The sequence below is a fragment of the Vombatus ursinus genome, unplaced genomic scaffold (assembly GCF_900497805.2).
Source record: "Vombatus ursinus unplaced genomic scaffold, bare-nosed wombat genome assembly UNPS02014830.1, whole genome shotgun sequence".
NCBI lineage: Eukaryota > Metazoa > Chordata > Mammalia > Diprotodontia > Vombatidae > Vombatus > Vombatus ursinus.
This window is the reverse complement of record NW_020954608.1, coordinates 8,895,553-8,913,481: the sequence shown is the minus strand read 5'-3', so window position 1 is coordinate 8,913,481 and position 17,929 is coordinate 8,895,553. Positions and strand designations below refer to the sequence as shown.

Here is a 17,929-nt window from a genome sequence, read left to right as displayed (position 1 = left end):
ATTATTTCCCCCATTTTACAGAAGAGGAAAATGATAATGGTTAAATGATTTGCCCAGAGTCATAGCCAGTAAGTATCTGAGGCTAAATTTGAACTCAGGTCTTCCTGACTCCAGGATTAGCACTCTATCCACTGTGTCATTTAGCTCCTAGCTACACATGACAAAGCATTGTATTACCATGTTCTGTGTAGTAGTATCATAAATACCTAACTATTTGTTTGGATGTCACATAGTATGTTACAGATCAGATATTTTCTATGATCTGCTATTATTTTTTTTCTAGGGGAAATTTGTTCCTTGAAATTACTTTCTATTACTTTGTTAGGGCTTAGTATTCACTTAAGTACATTCACGTTTTGTTTCCCCAGGAGAATGTAAACTTCTTTGGAAAGGGAACCATTTTACTTATGTATTTGTATACCTAGCACAGTCCTTTGACAATAGTAGCCCTCTGATAAATGTTGATCAAATTGAAGTTAGTTGGAGCAGTCTGGGAAATGTTGTTGTTGTTGCCGTTGCTAAGTCGTTTCAGTTGTGTCTGAGTCTTTGTGATCCCATTTGGGGTTTTGTTGACAAAAATACTGTAGTGGTTTGCCATTTACTTCTCCAACTGGGGCAAACAGGGTTAAGTGATTTGCCCAGGGTCATGCAGCTAGTAAGTGTCTGAGACTGGATTTGAAATGGGTCTTCCTGACTTCTGGACTTCCTGATGGCTCTATCCACTGTGCCATCTAGCTGCCCTGGGAAACATTATAACCTAGGTGAAATGGGTAGAAGGACATTTGAATTTCAGATCTAAGATCCCTGTTTGGGTCAAGGGTCAGGATGTTAGCTCCTGTTCCTTGTATTTGCTAGTCTTGGAGGCAAATCAATCCCTGGGGAGCTGGAAGGGAGTGTCTGTGAGAGACAGTTGTGTGGCTGGTAGCACCATCCTCTAACTTCAAGGAACTGATTACATTAAGTCCTGGAAGAAGTTCACGGCAACCAATTCTTCATCAAGATCTGATGCCAAGAGCTGGTCTTCTTGTCTTAACATAACATATTAGACTTGGGCCTCTCTGACATGGTCAGAGGAGACATGATAGAGTAGTTTGGGCATCTGTATTCCTAACATTTGTAAAATGTTGCTGGGAAAAATGAAAACAATTTGGTCAATCCAAATATTGGAATCTGTTGAGACAACAGAACTTCTAGCTACCTCCTTTTCCCTTTTAGTTCTTGTGTTGATGAAGCACTAGGACCCTTAGCTCGTGAATAGTAGGAGGGATCTTTTAAGCTCCCAGAGAATGGGGGTGGGGGTGGGGAATTACCTTTTGTAGTGGCTCCAGAAGAAATCCGATTGCCACGATGACAATCAAAACAATAATAGCTGAAAGAAACCCGGCAATCTGGAAAAGCAGAAGATTCTCATCACAAACTTGCTCAATCTTCTTGTCTGTGATATTGCAGTTGATTAATGTGCAGGTACCTTAGTAGCAAAGATTTTGAAATACCTGTGTTTTGCCTCCCGTGCTCTCCTGCACACCTGATCTGGAGAGTGAAGTGCTTGCTGCAAAACCTGTGAATGATCCACCAACTATGTTGCCCAAGCCAAAGGCAATTAACTCCTGCACCGAAAACAAGGAGGCAGTCTTTTAGAAGAGTGATCAGAGCTGTTTTGGCAACAAACAAACAAACAAAAAACAAAACTATTTTTAAAGTGTCTTAACAAGGCATGGTATAAGTTTTAGATTTACCTGATTTCCACTAATGTGATAATCATATTTAATAGAATATACACTTGCAACAGAAAATGCTACTGCAAATCCAATAATTGCAATGATGAAGGCATCACCAATGTTATCTTGCCAAATCTTCATAGAGGGTGCAGAAGGTATCTTAAATCTGAAATGAAGATTAGAGTTAAGATATTTCTTGCCTCTTGAGCATGAGTCCATGAAAACCTGGCAAACCTAAAAGCACTGGAATCTGCTATTTTATTAATATAAAGCCCTGTCTGAAATTGATGAAACACGCTAAATATGGCCCAAAGGCAGGAGATAATCCTGAATACTTTTCAACTGGTATGGACGAAGCAATATGCTCTTAAATTCACATCCTGATAGGCACAATAACAACAAAAACAAAAACAAAAACAAAAACAAAAACAGGGGCAGCTAGATGGCAGCTAGGTGGCACAGTGGATAGAGCACTAGCCCTGGAGTCAGAAGGATTTGGGTTCAAATCCGACCTCAGACCCATAATACTTTAGCTGTATGACTCTGGGCAAGTCACTTAATCCCAATTGCCTCACTAAAAAATAAAAAAAAAATTAAAAAAACAAAACAAAGAATTTTTAAAAAATTAAAACAAAACAAAAACAAAATCAAAACAAAACAAAAACAAAAACCACCTCTGAATATGGAACCAGTGATTTTATAGGCATAGGGTACTTCTAGCTGAGGAGATGCCTTCTATAAATACAGGTCAATACCCTCTCTTCAACTTACAGTTTTAGAGTTACCTGGGGCAGTGAAAGGTTAAGTAACTGTCAAGGTTCACACAGCATATCTCAGAGGATTTGAACTCAGGGCTCTTTGGTTTTCAAGGTTCCTTCCCTATCTATCACACCATACTGCTTCTCACTTTTGAGTCTGTTTGCAAAACAAGGTATACTTATAGTAGAATGCATGGTGAGTAAGGGCTACTTTAAAAAAAACAATACCATAATTCTGAGAAAAACAAAACAATGAAGTTTTGCTTGATCTAGAGGAAATCATCCCATATTTTGTGAGAACAGAAAGCCAAGCAATTAGTTGAGGAAAATTGCTGCTACACAAAATTGTTGTAGGCAGCCAAGTGGCATATTAAATCTAGGGCTGGACTTGGGGTCTGGAAGACTCGAGTTCAAATCGTGTTTGACATACTTACTAGCCATGTAACCCTGTGTAAAACCTCTCTATATCTCAGTTTCTCCATCTGTAAAATGGGGATAATAATTGCGCTTACCTCACAGGGTTGTTGTGAGGATCAGATGAGATGGCATTTTGCAGACCACAAAGTGCTATGTAAATGGCTATTAATATTATACTCAGAGAACTGGGGCAGCTAGGTGGTAGAGTGGATACAGCATGGGCTCTGGAGGCAGGAGGACCTGAGTTCTTAATAGCTGTGGGACCCTGGGCAAATCTCTTAACTCTGATTGCCGCCCCTACTCCCCACCATGTTTTTTCTGCCCCTCCCAAAGAGAATAGAGGGAAGGAAGATAGCAAGGAAAAAATCAGAATGGATGCTGAATGTTTTTCCTTCTCTTAAATTGTTTACATTTATATATTGCTCAACTGGTTTACAAAGCAGTTTACATATATTATTTCATCTGATCCTCCCCAAAACCCCAGGAGGCAGGCAATAGTTATGTGATTACCAATTACCTTTTAGATGAGAAAACTCAGCCTCAGAAAGGCAAAGAGATTTATCCAAATTCACATGACTGGCAAGCGGAAGGGACAGAAAATGGACTCAGATTTTTGCCTCTGGGTTCAAGACTCTTACCATCATGTCATGCTCCACCTTAAATATTATTTTAAAATGAATAAACTTGATAACCACATATATCTTAGTAAAATGAACAGAATAAAATATAGTACACGTCCAAATTCCATATGCTAGTTGTAACTTACATCTTCCATACTTCTTTCCAGTGGTAGCAAATGCTTTGCCAATGTTTTAGGGTTTGGGGTTTTTTTTCTTTTATTTCAAGAAAAATTTATTTTCTCTTCTTCCCCCAAAACAGAGAAAAGTGCCTCCCCCAATCCTTAACAAATGTGTGGTCAAACAAAGCAAATTCCCACAATGACTATATCCCAAAACAGATGTCTCATTCTGCATCTTGATCCTAACACCTCTCTGTCAGAAGGTGGGTCCTTCCTTAGTCTGCTGGAATGGTTTTGCTAATGTTTTCAAAAGGAACATCAGAAAGGACATTTTGTACCCATTGCCGAAGCAGCATACAGATTATTTCTTACTTGTCTCTTTTGAACTTGAAGTACTTGGTTTTGGCAACTTAACCAAAACACTATATATTGTTTATAGTAATTTATTAATGGGACCTGGTTTTGTTTGATTCTTCTTCATGAAAAGCTGGTTTATTTTGCCTATTCCTACTCCTTAGATGACTTCAAATTTTACTTGTTTATGTGTCTCTGAATAGGCTCTTATCCAGCTGGCCAATGTGTCCCTGTGCAAGGAGAAATCTTGGTGTATAAAAAATGAGATTTTCTAAAAAACATTTTATGATGTCTCCTTTCCTTCTTGTGCTTATAATCAATTGAGGAGGAGGTCAAGGGGTATGTCATGATAAGAAAATGACTGGTGGCAGGGCTTTGATAATATAGTTTTCTATTTTAAATTATTCATCTGTGAATAATCCTACTGTTTAAGCCAAGGATTGTACTTGGAAAGGCTCTCTTAAAAGAATACACTCACCCTCTTTCCATTTTACCAACTATCGCCACTTGAAATTTACTTTGGAAGTCAAAACCATAGGACACACCTGCTGCAATGACTGTCTGAAAAAAAAAACCCACAAAACAAATCACACATGTTAAAAACCCTGTGACCAAATAAGAGGCTCTATCCCATCTCATTTCACTTACTATCCTCATCTTTGCAGTTTTACTCTTGGATGCATAGAGGGTAGAAAAACCACATTTCTTATGAGGCTCAAATTCTCAGCGCTCCCAAGGTGAAATCTCTTAGGGGTGCTACATCAAAATTCTTTCTTTTTTCCCCCTGCTCTTTGAATTGGTCCTCCAAATACTCCTGCCTTCAATTTCCTAGGCTGCAAATAGTGCTCTAACAACTATCAGTATTAGTCTATACAGTATTAGTTCTATCTTCCCAATCCTGGCTCTATTATATTTTGTTTGCTGGTGGCTATTGCAGCAACAATTATTATTAATATTTATTAAATAGGAGGCAGCGTGATCTAGTGGATAAAGTGATTATATATATAAAAATAAAACCAGGAATACATACATACTATATATATATATATATATCAGGAAGATAGATAGATAGAAATATATGGGTTCAGATCTTGTCTCTGACACTTAGTCATGTGACCAAGACCAACTCCCTTAGCCTCCACAATGCAGTAGGACTTTGCTATGTCACAGAGAGTTGAGATCTGGCTTGGTAGGGGGAAGTGCCAATACTGGGAGTCTCACACTACTGAAATCACAGATCCTTCATCTATTTGAATATTTATTAAATGTTCACAATGCACTAACTACTGTGCAACAATACATAGACCTGGAATAGAGATTATATTTTATAGGTTAAAGTAAGCTCAAAAAATCAGGAAGTGGGCAAACTTGCATACCAGATGGTTCTCTCACATTTTGGTTTATTTGTGGCATGTAGAGGGACATAAAAGCAGCTCAGTATCTAGAAATATGTTGAAGGTACAAAGAAAGCCCTAATTAAAGAGAACAATTAAGAGGATTGATAGAATATGACCAATGAAAGAGATGCCAGAATCAAGAGTTTTGTTCCTATAAACATAAAACTACATTTCAGAAGATGTACTTTTTATTTTAAAAAAGGAAAACTTAGTTCTTATACAGAGAACCATTTAAAGCATTTTTCTGAAATTTGAGAATTAAAAAAAATGAACAGATACGGAAATAAACTTTCCCCTTAATTCTAAGTTTTGCCATCTATATTTCCAGCAAGGACAGTGAGTCCAGCCAGAATCATGAAAAAAAGTTATTAAACCTTGAATTGTACATGGATGATAGATTTAGATATAGATGGGACGTTAAAAGTCATCTAGTACTACCCCCTCCTCTTATAGGTGAAGAAACAGCGCTCTAGGGAAGACAGATCATTTGTCCAAGGTCATATAAGGTAGCGAGTAGCAGAGATAGGATTTGAATCCAAGTCCTTTGACTTCCTTCACTCTGCAGACTTTCCCCAATGCCACAGTTTTGCAGTATGATAGTTGTATGTAAGGAATTTATGAGATCTCAAGTGTGCTAATGCCTCAGGGTCATACAAGCATGTATAAGATAGAGAATGTATAAAAGCTACAAAGGAAGCTTTCCGATAAACACTTACCATGATGAGTTCGATTGGAATGGGTACTGGTAGTTTGTTTTGGAATCTCTGATTTATTTCTTTAACTATGAACACAATTATCAGTATTACGAGGGATGTCACAAGATCTGCAATATTAGTATTCCTAATTTGTGAAAAGATAGAGTGCAGAACCTAAAAAGATGAAAAAAAAAACATTATCACCTTCACCCACCACAATGAGCTATATTTTTTTCCAAAGAGAAAAGAAGGAGCCATTTGAAGACAGTGACCACAAATTGTCAGTGAATATGCTCTCATGCTAATTGGGAACTCATTTAGATGATAATTAGTATGTAGACGGCAGGAGAAGACACCAGGAATCACCTGGTGATGCTAAATCAGCATCCTGGAACAGAGCTCCATTGATTCTTGTTAAAGATCATTTTGACAGATGGCAAATTCCATGGACATGCCTCAACATTTTTACATTTATTTTTACTCTGCTTTCCTGCCTTCACAGGTATATTTCTTTGTTACACAATTAGTCTGTCTTCGCCTGTGAAAAACTGGAGTCCCAACCAATTCCTCTTAGAATGTGTCTTCTCTTTCTCTCTTTAATATACCCAGGTCCCCAGATTTGGAAATCAGTGTCCTAGATGGTAGAGTATGAACCAAAAGCAGACAGTTAATTAATAACCCACATCTCTACCCCAGGGAGCTCTTTGGCTTCTAGTTCTGGTGGAAAAAGAGTGGCTGGATTAATTCATGGAGGGCCTGCTTGACCAAAAGTAAAATTATATCCCAAAATAAAATTTAGTCTTGAATCCCTAACACTTGACTGAAGTATAAAAGATGACTCAAGAACAAATTCAATTGTCTTCCAGTGAAGAAGACTAGCAGTTGAACCAGACCTCTCAAAGTGAAGTCATTTTTTATTTGGGAACAGGAACTGGGTACTTAGAAGGAAATATTTCTGACATGATTAAATTAGCAGTATGAATCTGCTAGCTAGGTGGCACAGTGGAGAAAGCGCTGGGCCTGGAGTCAGGAAGATTCGTTCAAATCTAGCCATAGATACTTATTAGCTGTGTGACCCCGGGCAAGTCACTTAACCCTGTTTGCCTCAGTTTCCTCATCTGTAAAATGAGCTGGAGAAGGAAATGGCAAACCACTCCAGTATTTTTGCCAAGAAAACTCCAAATGTGGTCATGGAGAGTCAGGCATGACTAAAAAAAAAAAATGACTGAATGAGTCTGATAAAGTTTTAAGAACATAGGAGAGATTATAAGGATTTGAAAAGTAATAATGCACATTGAATCTCCCCCATTCCCATTTTTAGCATACTCAAGAATTGAGGTTAAGAGATGTGGTTTTAAATTTCTGTTATTACTGGATAATGTTCTATTAATAATAATATAATATTCAACTAACGGTTAGAATACGAATCATACTAATTTAAAATCATCTTTCTCATCTCTGATTCTTCTTTTATTATACTAATAATAGCAACCCCCACTTGTTTAACACTTTAAGGTTTACAAATGATTTTTCAGCACTTCTATGAAGTAGATAGCACAAGTATTATTATCCCCAGTAGAGGCTTGGACAGGCTAAATGACTTGCTGATGGTCATGAAATTAGTATCAAAATTATGATTTGAACCCAGGTCTTCTGACTCCAATGACTACAGTGCTCTTTCCAATATATGTCATTTTCCCATTAGTGTCTATTCCAGTATGATTTGTAGAGTCAATTATCATTGTTTATTCTACTACTTACTATCTTTTGGTTTAAATTAACTCTACAAGCTTCCCACCTTTAGAGTGAGGGTGGGGGGAAAAGGAATCCAAAGGATCAGGCAGTTTAAGGTTAGGAAAAATATGGGGAGTCAGAGTAGGAAGAAATTTCTTAGGAAAAGAAAGAAATAATAAGCTGGGGAAATACTTACTTTGAAGAGCGAAAAAGGGTCAGTGTGTGGAGGGACTGGGAGCTGGAGGATGAATTTCAGCTGGGACACCACAACATGAATTGCTGCAGCTGTTGTGAAGCCACTAATTAGCGACTCGGATAAGTAGATAACTACAAATCCAATCTGTAATATTCCCAGGCCCAACTGAAAAGGAAGGTCACAAAGCCATTGTCAGTATTAAATACTAGGTTAAACCAGAAGCCTGAATATTATCATCGAGAATGTAAAGGTATGAACTGAAACAAAAATCCAAAGCCTGTTGTTCTGACTACAGGGAATAGTACCAATCCATACTTCCCTCCTCCCTTGGTGTATTTCACCATTTTCAAATGGGAGCATAAACTTAGCATTCTCGATCCATAACAGGAATTAAAATTAAGATGCACTTTAAAAAACTAAACACAACATTTCATGGTTTTATACGCAATCCTCTTTTTTTTGTTCTTTGAAATCTTCAGATTTATTGATGCTGAAGTTCAAAATAATAGAGGAAAATTGTTTAAAAAGATAGACCTTGTTTAGTAGCTATGTCTTTATATCTTTCACCAATAATTTTTTATAATAATAACTAACACTTGTATAGTGTTTTAAGGCTTACCAAGCACAGTATATGTTATCTCATTTGATCTTCACAGCAACCCTGCGAAGTATGTGCTATTGTTATCTCCATTTTACAAATGAAGAAACTGAGGCAGACAAAGGTTTAGTGACCTGTCTGGGGCCATACGGGTAGTAAATGTTTGAGGTGAGATTTTAACTCAAGTCTTCCTGATTCCTAGCCCAAGACTCTCTCCATTGTGTTACTTAGCTGACAAGCTTTTGGATACCCATAAAACTCAGTTGTGATGCTGTTGGGTGTGTGCGTCTGAGTGTGTGATTGTGTGTGTGTGTGTATACTCAAGCACATATGTGCCTTTTAAAGTCTCCTGAGCCAGCTACTCTGTTTAAATAAAAGTACAAAGCTGCATATCCTCGGACATCTGAAATGCTCAGTCTTAACTGCAGATTGCCAGGGTCAACGTCCCAAAGCATCTGAATTTAGCACTAGACAAATGAGAGTTTCTCAATTCCTGACATATGGCCATCTCTTCTATTCATTGGGCTTCCCTGAAAAGCAGTATGAAACACATGCCACAAAGATACACAAAAGTTGGACATTTTTGTGAATATGGTCTTTACGAGTAGTTCAAATGATTGTTTCCCTGGGGGTTACATTGCTTATGTAGTTATAGAAATTTACTTTTTAAAAAGAACACTAAATGCCTTACCTAATAACACTAACCAAAAGCTCAGGCAAAATCTCAATGATTCTATATCATCTTTAATATTTCGTGATTTGGCTTTTCTTTGAGTTGTTATGTTAAATTTTACTCAGGTGTTTTATTGAATGGCAGATTTCAAATTTTAGCCGGACCTCATTTCCATTCCTACCAGGGCCAAGTTACTGGGGATTTGCCCCAGGGCACCAACTTATTTTCTTTGGTAAGGAGAGGCTTCTTTCCCATGGTGGTCCTTTTGCTTGCTTTGGCCCTGGGCCATGTGGCTCCACAATAATTCTATCCTTTCCCCAGGGCTTGATTTTTACCAGTCACGTATCTTTTCCTATGGTAATACCATACCCCTACCCTGCCTCCTCCTTCTCTCATTTGTCTTCTCCCAAGATTTGTATGATTGTTCCCAACCAGGATGGATTGGCCTCTGTGTGCCCTGCTCTAAATTGTCCCCAGGTGCCAGAATTACCAGTTGCAGCTCGGCTTCATAGAGAGCATTTGCAAACTCACCCCTCTGCTTCAACTGATCGTTCTAAAAATATTTTTTTTTTAAGTAACACAGGGATAAAACTCAGGGGAAAGTGGAGGAGAATAGATGATTTTTGGGAACTAGCCCTAGGGTAGAAAAACAACGATTTGCAACGAGCAACCAGACTACTCTGCTTCAAAGTAGTTTGATTGGTCAGTAGATTTCACACGATAACACTGACCTGAATAATTCCAACTAGAACGGTGATGGAGGCGGCTGCAGTTACTTTCTCTGTGTCTGTGGCGCTGCCTATTTTTGTAACTACTGCTCCCACCATCATGCTCAGAATTGGAAAAGGACCTAATTAACATTAGAGATGAATTACGATTAGAAAGTGCTTCTTAAAAATACAATTATCATTCCAACACAATTTGAAAAAAAATTTGAGCAAATTTCTATTTGTAACTCCCAGTCTTCCATAGAGCACAAAATGACAGATTTAGAGGCTGTTGAAATGGATGGTTAATGAGATGCAAGAAAGCAAAAGAGGGTCAACTCTCAATCACCACGATGACTTCACTTACCAACAGAGAGGTGTCTAGAAGTGCCAAAGAAGAAGTAGACTATGACAGGGAAAAAGGCTGCATAAAGCCCATAAACTGGGGGGACGTCTACCAGCAGAGCAAAAGCCATACCTGCAAGCACACAACAGATGGGAGCTCTGTTACATTCAACAACTAGAATTTCAGGCTAGCTCTCATCCAATTCTCTATGTATTTGGTGTTCAGACTTCATAGATGGTTACCTTGCAGTACAGCTACTAGCCCAGTGCTGATGCCAGAAACAATATCACTGAACAGCCATTCCTTTAGACGATAGGCAGGTAACCAAGAGGCTATGGGGAACAAGGAAAGGGCTACTTTCTTGGCCTTTTGTGATGAGCACCTGAAAATATTTTTAAAAGCCATAGATAGGTCAGTCAGCTAAGAGCTTCTCTAAAGTCCAAGTCTAGTAACAGCTAATCCTGATCACAATTGGACAAATTGAAGGCCCAGCATATTAGCAAGGATTAAAATATACCAAAGATTAAGACAAAAGCACTACCTCCTGCTATCTCTCACACCTTAACCCTCCCTTCCGCTGCCCTTACCCCCCTCCCACTCTCCCAGCAAGACTTCATTTCTTCCTGGTAGTGAAACATGCCTCTACTGATAGTCATTCTCTTACAGCTGGTTTATTTCTTTGGGCAGTTTGTGTTGAAAGCCAAGAGGGTGTTCACTTTAGAGGCTATCCTTGAAACTCTAGCAGGTGGTAGAAGAGTTGGGAGCCCAAAAGAAAAAAAAATCAATGGGAAATGAATGAAGATTTGAGTCAGAGTCAAAAAAAAAAAGTGACTGAAAGCTCAGGGATTTTGGAGTCAGACCCTCATACATCATTAAGCCCGGGATTTAAGATATTCCTTACCTACAGCATATCCTGAAATGGTCCAAAATTGTTTTATGGTGTCTTTTTATCTTCTTATGTTCTTCACCAAAAGCATTTTGTGAGTACACTTGTCTGGCCACGACATACTGATTCCCCATGGGCTCAATCATTTTGCTTTTCTTGTCTTGTGCTAAAGGCAGAGCTTTCTGGAAGTTGGTCTTGGATGCTTCTCCTTACCTTTAGCTGGTTAAAAGCCCTGAAAATAAACAACCAACCCTGCTTCTTAAATAACTCAGAGAAAATGTGATGCAATTTACAGATGAGTGAACTCCGAACTAAATGTTACCACCTTTTGAGATCAAAAGAAGCTGGATTAAGGAACTGAGATTGTGTTTTGCCACAGTGATATTCCTCTTTACTCCAGTGAGCAGTGCTTACCCCACTGCTCTGGGGTAAGCAAACAAGGTCCTTTTGAAAAAGACTGCCAAAAAGCATGAAAATTGGACTCAGTTTGCTCATCACTGAGTCATTTTTTTTTACCTTTTCATCAAGGAAAGGTCTTGACTTTTTTTTTTAATAGAAAACTTTCCAGAGTTTTGGTGTTGGGGTACAGAACAGAATAGGCATAAAGGCAACTTTGTGAATCCAACCCAAGCCAAAGATGTTCCAATATCTTTGCTTTCCTTTTTAAGGTGTCTCATCAATAGAACTCAAAGATACTAGTTTTCAAGTCATTTTCCTGTTATTGTCCCTGAGAGTCGAAGCGGAAGCAGGGAGGGGGTTGTATTTTATGTTTATCTTATAGATGAGGAACAGAAAGAGGTCAAATGACTTGACCAAGATGACAAATTATCAGTAACGATTTCACTTAAAATGGAAATCCAGGAAACAAAAAGATAAGAATTTCTGGGAACCAGCTCATTGCACAAAGCTAGAAGAAATGTGGCTTCATTATCTTGTATGTTGGTGTTGCAGAAGTAAACTCTGCTGCTTCTTTGGACCCACATCCCTTCCCAGTGAACTAGATTAGACACTAAGTAAATTCCTCTTCTCTTATATAATATCTTTTTTTTTTTTTGTAGATCTTTGAGCCCTAGGGCTTGGCATCTAATTATAGAATGGACCCTAATTTTAAGTCTCTACCAAGTCAATATTTTGAAAACAATTAACTTCATCTTTTCCTTCTCCTCACTGAATGGACCCCACAATGACTCCTTTAGCTTGCTGCATACATATATCTGTACCATTTTATATATTTGGTTTTTATCTTTGTCAATCAATTGAATTATTACTTAAATGTTTTATTGGAAGCTAGACTTCATACCCTAGCTGTTAAGTGGATGATATATAACAATTGTCTTCTTATCTTCATCCCTTCTCCCATTACACACTTTTTCTCTTATGTTTATCATTTATTAGCATAAGACACTCCCTATGATCACAATTTCCCTTATCATTTTAGTACCTCTTCATTTAATCCAGATTAGTGATATCATCACTGGGGAAATCACTCCACCAATGCTGATTGGCTCTTTGCCAGTAACTTAAAGCCTTAGAATGTTGCTTAGGGATCTGCGAGGATGAGGCCAAGTCCAATTGGAATCCATATCATTGGCTCTCTGATGTCGGTTTGTTATGTTCTACAGCACATTGCCTTTATATGCACCTTGATTCATGAAAAAAATACATGATGGATAAAAGTAGACTACAGCAAATTACCAACATGGATTTGTACATGAATGGCATAAAAGCCATCACCAAGTCACAGATAGCAGTCAGAGAGGTGAATTGATCATATAATGAGAATGAAGACCAACCAACACGGTCCATTAGTGTAAAGGTATAGAAAGAACTTGAAGAAGTCTTCCAATAAATTGGGTGGATCCTCTCTGAAGAACTTTCAAAAGGACAAAGACAAGAATTTTGCGGGAGAGAAGGTGGGGAGGGATTGCATTTGGTACACACCAATGAAAACTATAGATGATGATAATAACAGCTCACATTTGTACAATGTTTTAAGGCTTAAAAGGTGAGCCCCACCCAAGAATCTAAGTATCTCTATTCTTTATTCCCCATGTTCTATTTCCTGACCTCGCCCACATTTATTCTGCATTGTTATATTGCACTGTATTATATTTTTATTACCTCTATAATTAAATAGCGAAGGTGGTGGTAGCATGGTGTGGAGTCAAAAGCAGGAGTCTGGAACACTTGCTTCTGGGTTCTAGTTTTACCTTTGGACTTTACTCATTTTGTGACCTTGGGTAAGTCAATTATGTTGTGTATATTATAGTAGCTATTCCTTTCACGTATGGGTTGGACTGAGCTTACTAAGGTTCCTTCCAACTCTGAAATTCTGTGATTAACCTTTTTGGATCTTAGTGTACTATTTATAAAGTGGTAAAGCTAGACTAGATGCTTTTTAGGGAGCCTGCCCACTTGAACAACCTTCTCTTCTCAAATCATTCCCCACCTCCACCTCAGTTTTTCCTAAGAAAACCACTATTTGTCAGTTCTCTCCTGTTCTTTTTGCACTTCAAATTCCCTCAACAATGCTCCCTACTTTATTCTCCTTTGTTTAAGTCTCAAGGGAACAACCCCAACCTCCTGAGTCCTTGATCCCATCCCCTTACATCTCCTCTGGGAGCTTAATCACTCCTTGCCTCTTTATGATCTTTAATTTTCCACTGCCACTGGTTCCTTCTCTACTGCCTTCAAATATACTCAAATCTCAATTATCCTTCATAAAAAATCCCTCACTTAACCCTGTCATCCTATCATATATATGTATATGTGCAGATACATATATATCATCCTCCTTTTTGTATCCAAACTCCCAAAAAAAGGTTTCCTAATCCATTGCATATACTTTCTTAATTCTCACTTCCTTTTCAAACCCTTGTAATCTATCTTCTCAAACAACCACTTAACCAAAAGTGGTTTCTCCAAGATTACCATCAATCTCTTAACTGCTAAATTCAATCTCAGTCTTATTGACTTTCCTGTGGTTTTTACCACTGTTGACCACTTCCTCTTCCTAAATACTCTCTCTCTCTCTCTCTCTCTCTCTCTCTCTCTCTCTCTTCTGTGTGTGTGTGTGTGTGTGTATGTGTGTGTGTGTATGTGTGTGTGTTTTTTCAACACATTGAACTCTCTTGGTTCTCCTACTACCTGTCTGACTATTCTAGCTCAGATTCCTTTACTGTCTTGCTCTCTGGATGTGGGTATACTCCAGAGCTCTGTCCTAGGTCTTTTCCTTTTTTCTCTCTACATTCTCTCTTAGCAATTTCACTAGCTCCCATGGGTTCAATTATCATCTTTATGGAGAAGAAATCTATATTCATCTCTCCTTTGTCTTGTGAGTTATAATGCTGAATTAACAACTGCCTGCTGTGTATCTTCATCTAAATGTCCCAGAAACATCTCAAATTCAACATATCTAAAACTCAACTCATTATCTTCCCCCACCTTTAAAAAAAAACCTCACCCCCTTTTAACTTGCCTGTCTCTTTTGAGAATACCACCACCCTTCCAGTTATTCAAGTGTGTAACCACACAGTCACCTTCAACATATCCCTCACCTGCCCTCAATCCAATTAGTTGACAAGCTTTATCGCTTTGACTTTCACAGCATCCAGTATCAGTTTCCTTCCCTCCACTCACACAGCCACCCACATAGTGGTCCCTGTCACTTTCCTCTTGGACTCTTTTCTTTAATCCATCCTTCACATCATTGCAAAATTGATATTCCTAAAGTTCAGGTTGATTTTATTCATTATCTTACTTAAGAAACTCCAGTGTACTTCTCTTACCTCTAGGACAAAATACAATCTCACCTGTTTGGAATTTATAGCCTCCCACAATCTGGACCCAAGTCATCCCTCCCACTAAAAACAAAACAAAACAAAAAAAACCAACAACAACTTCTTATTACTCCCCTTTGCATGCTCTAAGTCCCGGCAAAAATGGTATATTAGCTTTTCTCCATATAGAACATTCTATCTCTTGCCTCCATATTTTTGCACAGACTGTTCACCAACCATAACTGGAAAGCTCTCTGTCCTTACCTCAGCCTCTTGGAATCTCTAACTCCTTTCATGATTCAGGGCAAGTACTACCTCATATAAGAGACATTTCTTGATTCCCCCATTTGACCCGGTTCCCCCCGCCCCAGAAATTAGTTTGCATTTACTCAGCACATTTTTTGTACGCACTCCTCTGTGTACGTTTCATATTTCCCCTGACTCACAGTAGAAAGTACCTTGAGGGTAGGGATATTTTGATGTTTGTCTTTTTGTCACTTATTATATACATACATACATATATATGTATATATACACACACATATATAATTTTATGTATATATATAATATAATCACCAGTGATTAGTATATAGTAGATACTCAATAGATGCTTGTAGAATTTAATTGAATTATGAATCCAGGAATTATAACATTACATCCCATGCTAAGATTGTTGAGCTAAGAATTATTTACAAGAGTCTGCCCCTGTTCCATTCTGGCATGACCTAACTCCTGCTTCCATTTCTCTGACCGCCATCCCAAGTCGTCTTTAACTCTCTCAACGCCGACCCTCTCTGAATCTGGTATGGCCCCTGTGCTCTGCCTCCCACTTAGACGTCTGACTGTAGAGGCAGTGTGGGAAAGTGGGAAATCAACCCTTAATACACGTTGATTATGGCTAAGTTCTCGGCATTCTGAGATGAAAGTGATGCAGCCCTTGCCCTCAAGGAGACAACTTGTATATATAAAAGTGTAATACCTTGTTATGATAATTAACTTCTTTTCAGTCTAGGGAGCAATATAATGGCCACTAAAGTCCGCTTGGTTTCCTTCTCTTTCGCATTAAAGGAGTTTATTTTAAAAGAAAAGTTCTAAATTCAGTCATAATTGCTTCAGGCTTCTAGTAATAAAAAATGCCTAACACCAAGACAGAGATGAAGTCCCAGTATTTCTAATTAACTCCTGCTCTTTTTATGGATGAGGTAAAATTCAGCTTATGTGGAAACATTTGGGTAATGAAATAGTACATTATTAAGATAGAGTCTGAGGATAGAGGGCTATTGGGAGGGGAAGATGGGGGAAAAGTTGACCTTTTCTTGGGACTCTCCTCAGCTTAGATCCTCTTCTCAGCAATGCCTGAAGAGACAGAAATTTCCTTAATATCTCTCCTCTCTGCCAGAGCTCTTCAGTCTAAATGCTGAGAATCTCTTCTTTTCCTCCCCCTGTGAATCTCTCACTTTTATAGAAAGTAGTTAAGGTATGATCTAATGTCTCTCACACAATGGCTTTGATTGATCCAAGAAGATTTACAGGCCTTATTAACAGCTCTGATTGTTTGGTTCAATAAGAAAAAGGTATTTACATCCAGTCAAGGCATCAGAGCCAAATGAGATGATTTTCAACTTCATTCTTACATATTCATACACAAACTTTTTAGAAAAGGAATAGAACATTAGTTTTAGGAGAGAGGGCACTAGTAGCTACAGGAATAAGGAAGGGGTTCATGTAAAAAATGATGCTTCAACTGAGCTTTTGAAGGAAATCAGCAATTCAAAGAATTGAAAGTGAGGAGAGGTATATTCCAGGTATGGGAGACAGCCATTGCAAAGTCATGAAGACAAGAAATGGAGAATTATGTGGCTAGGTCATGGTATGTGTAGAGGGGAGTAATGTAAAAGAAGACTAGAAAGGTAGGGAGGGGACAGGTTGTGAAGAGCTCTAAATACCAACCAGAGGATTTGATAGTTGATTCTAGAGGTAGTAAAGAGCCACCAGAGTTTATCAAGTAGGGAGATGACACCAGCGGGCCTACTGTGCTTCAGCAAGATTACTTTGGCTGGTATGGAGGATGGATTGGAGAAGGGAAAGGCATGAGACAAGAAGACCAAGTAGGAGACTATTGCAATAGTCCAGGTGAGGGGCCTGAGCTAGAGTCCCCCAGTTGTGTGAAAAGAGAGAAGGGGCTAAATTTGAGAGATGTAGATGTAGAGCACTGGGTATGAAGAGAGGGGGGAGCCTTGGGTTTGAATCCTACCTCCCACACTCACTAGCAGTGTGACTGTGGGCACTTTACTTAATCACTCTGAACTGCAGTTTCATCATCTGCAAAGTGTGATAATACCCTGTAGGATCTACGCCAACCTAGTTTTTGTGGGGAACAAATGAAATCATTACATAAAATCTTTTGAAAACCTTAAAGTGCCGTGTAAATCTTAGCTATTCATGCAGGTCCTGTGTGCTTTTGAGATGACTTCTGGCTTCCCTACTGCTGCCCTTTCTGAGTTGAGAAGGAGTATGATGTAGTAGATAGTACTGAACTTGGGGTCAGGAAGACTTTTGTTCTGCTCTTGTCTCAGGCACTTAACCTCATTTGGCCTCAGTTTGTCATCTGTAAAATGAGGTAGTTGAACTTGAGCTTTCTAAGATCTCTTCCAGCTCTCAATCCATGATCCTATCTTTGATCTGAGTTCTTTCCAAAGCATCCCAGGACCTTCGTTTTATTTGTTCCTACCTTAGTTATATAACTATCTGCATTGCCTGTCTTAATGTCAGTGGCATAAAAGACCATATGGTAAAAGGGAAAGCATACTAATTAATCTTGGAATCAGAAGACCTGTGTTAGAGACCCAGTTCTGCCACTTATTAGGATGGAAGGAAGTGCCAGGTACTGTGTTAAGTACTTTACAGATATCTCGTTTGAGCCTTGCCACAA

The 17,929-nt window shown here is 38.5% G+C and overlaps 1 protein-coding gene across 7 annotated transcripts in view; it reads right to left on the bottom strand.

The window, feature by feature from the left end:
- Positions 1-17,929, bottom strand: part of SLC26A3 (solute carrier family 26 member 3) — a 70,867-nt gene that overhangs the window by 25,596 nt on the left and 27,342 nt on the right. For 6 of the 7 annotated variants that reach the window (XM_027838712.1, XM_027838713.1, XM_027838715.1 and 3 more), the window contains 10 exons: positions 11,234-11,450; positions 10,575-10,714; positions 10,354-10,464; positions 10,011-10,129; positions 8,009-8,173; positions 6,100-6,252; positions 4,465-4,547; positions 1,737-1,884; positions 1,494-1,607; positions 1,311-1,388 (listed from right to left, as the gene is read on the bottom strand). In XM_027838712.1, coding sequence (XP_027694513.1) covers positions 1,311-1,388; positions 1,494-1,607; positions 1,737-1,884; positions 4,465-4,547; positions 6,100-6,252; positions 8,009-8,173; positions 10,011-10,129; positions 10,354-10,464; positions 10,575-10,714; positions 11,234-11,364 — 1,242 coding nt within the window. In that variant the 5' untranslated portion in view covers positions 11,365-11,450. Of the gene's footprint in view, positions 1-1,310; positions 1,389-1,493; positions 1,608-1,736; positions 1,885-4,464; positions 4,548-6,099; positions 6,253-8,008; positions 8,174-10,010; positions 10,130-10,353; positions 10,465-10,574; positions 10,715-11,233; positions 11,451-15,261; positions 15,287-17,929 lie in introns of those variants that run through there. The other variant, XM_027838718.1, reaches the window with a different exon arrangement.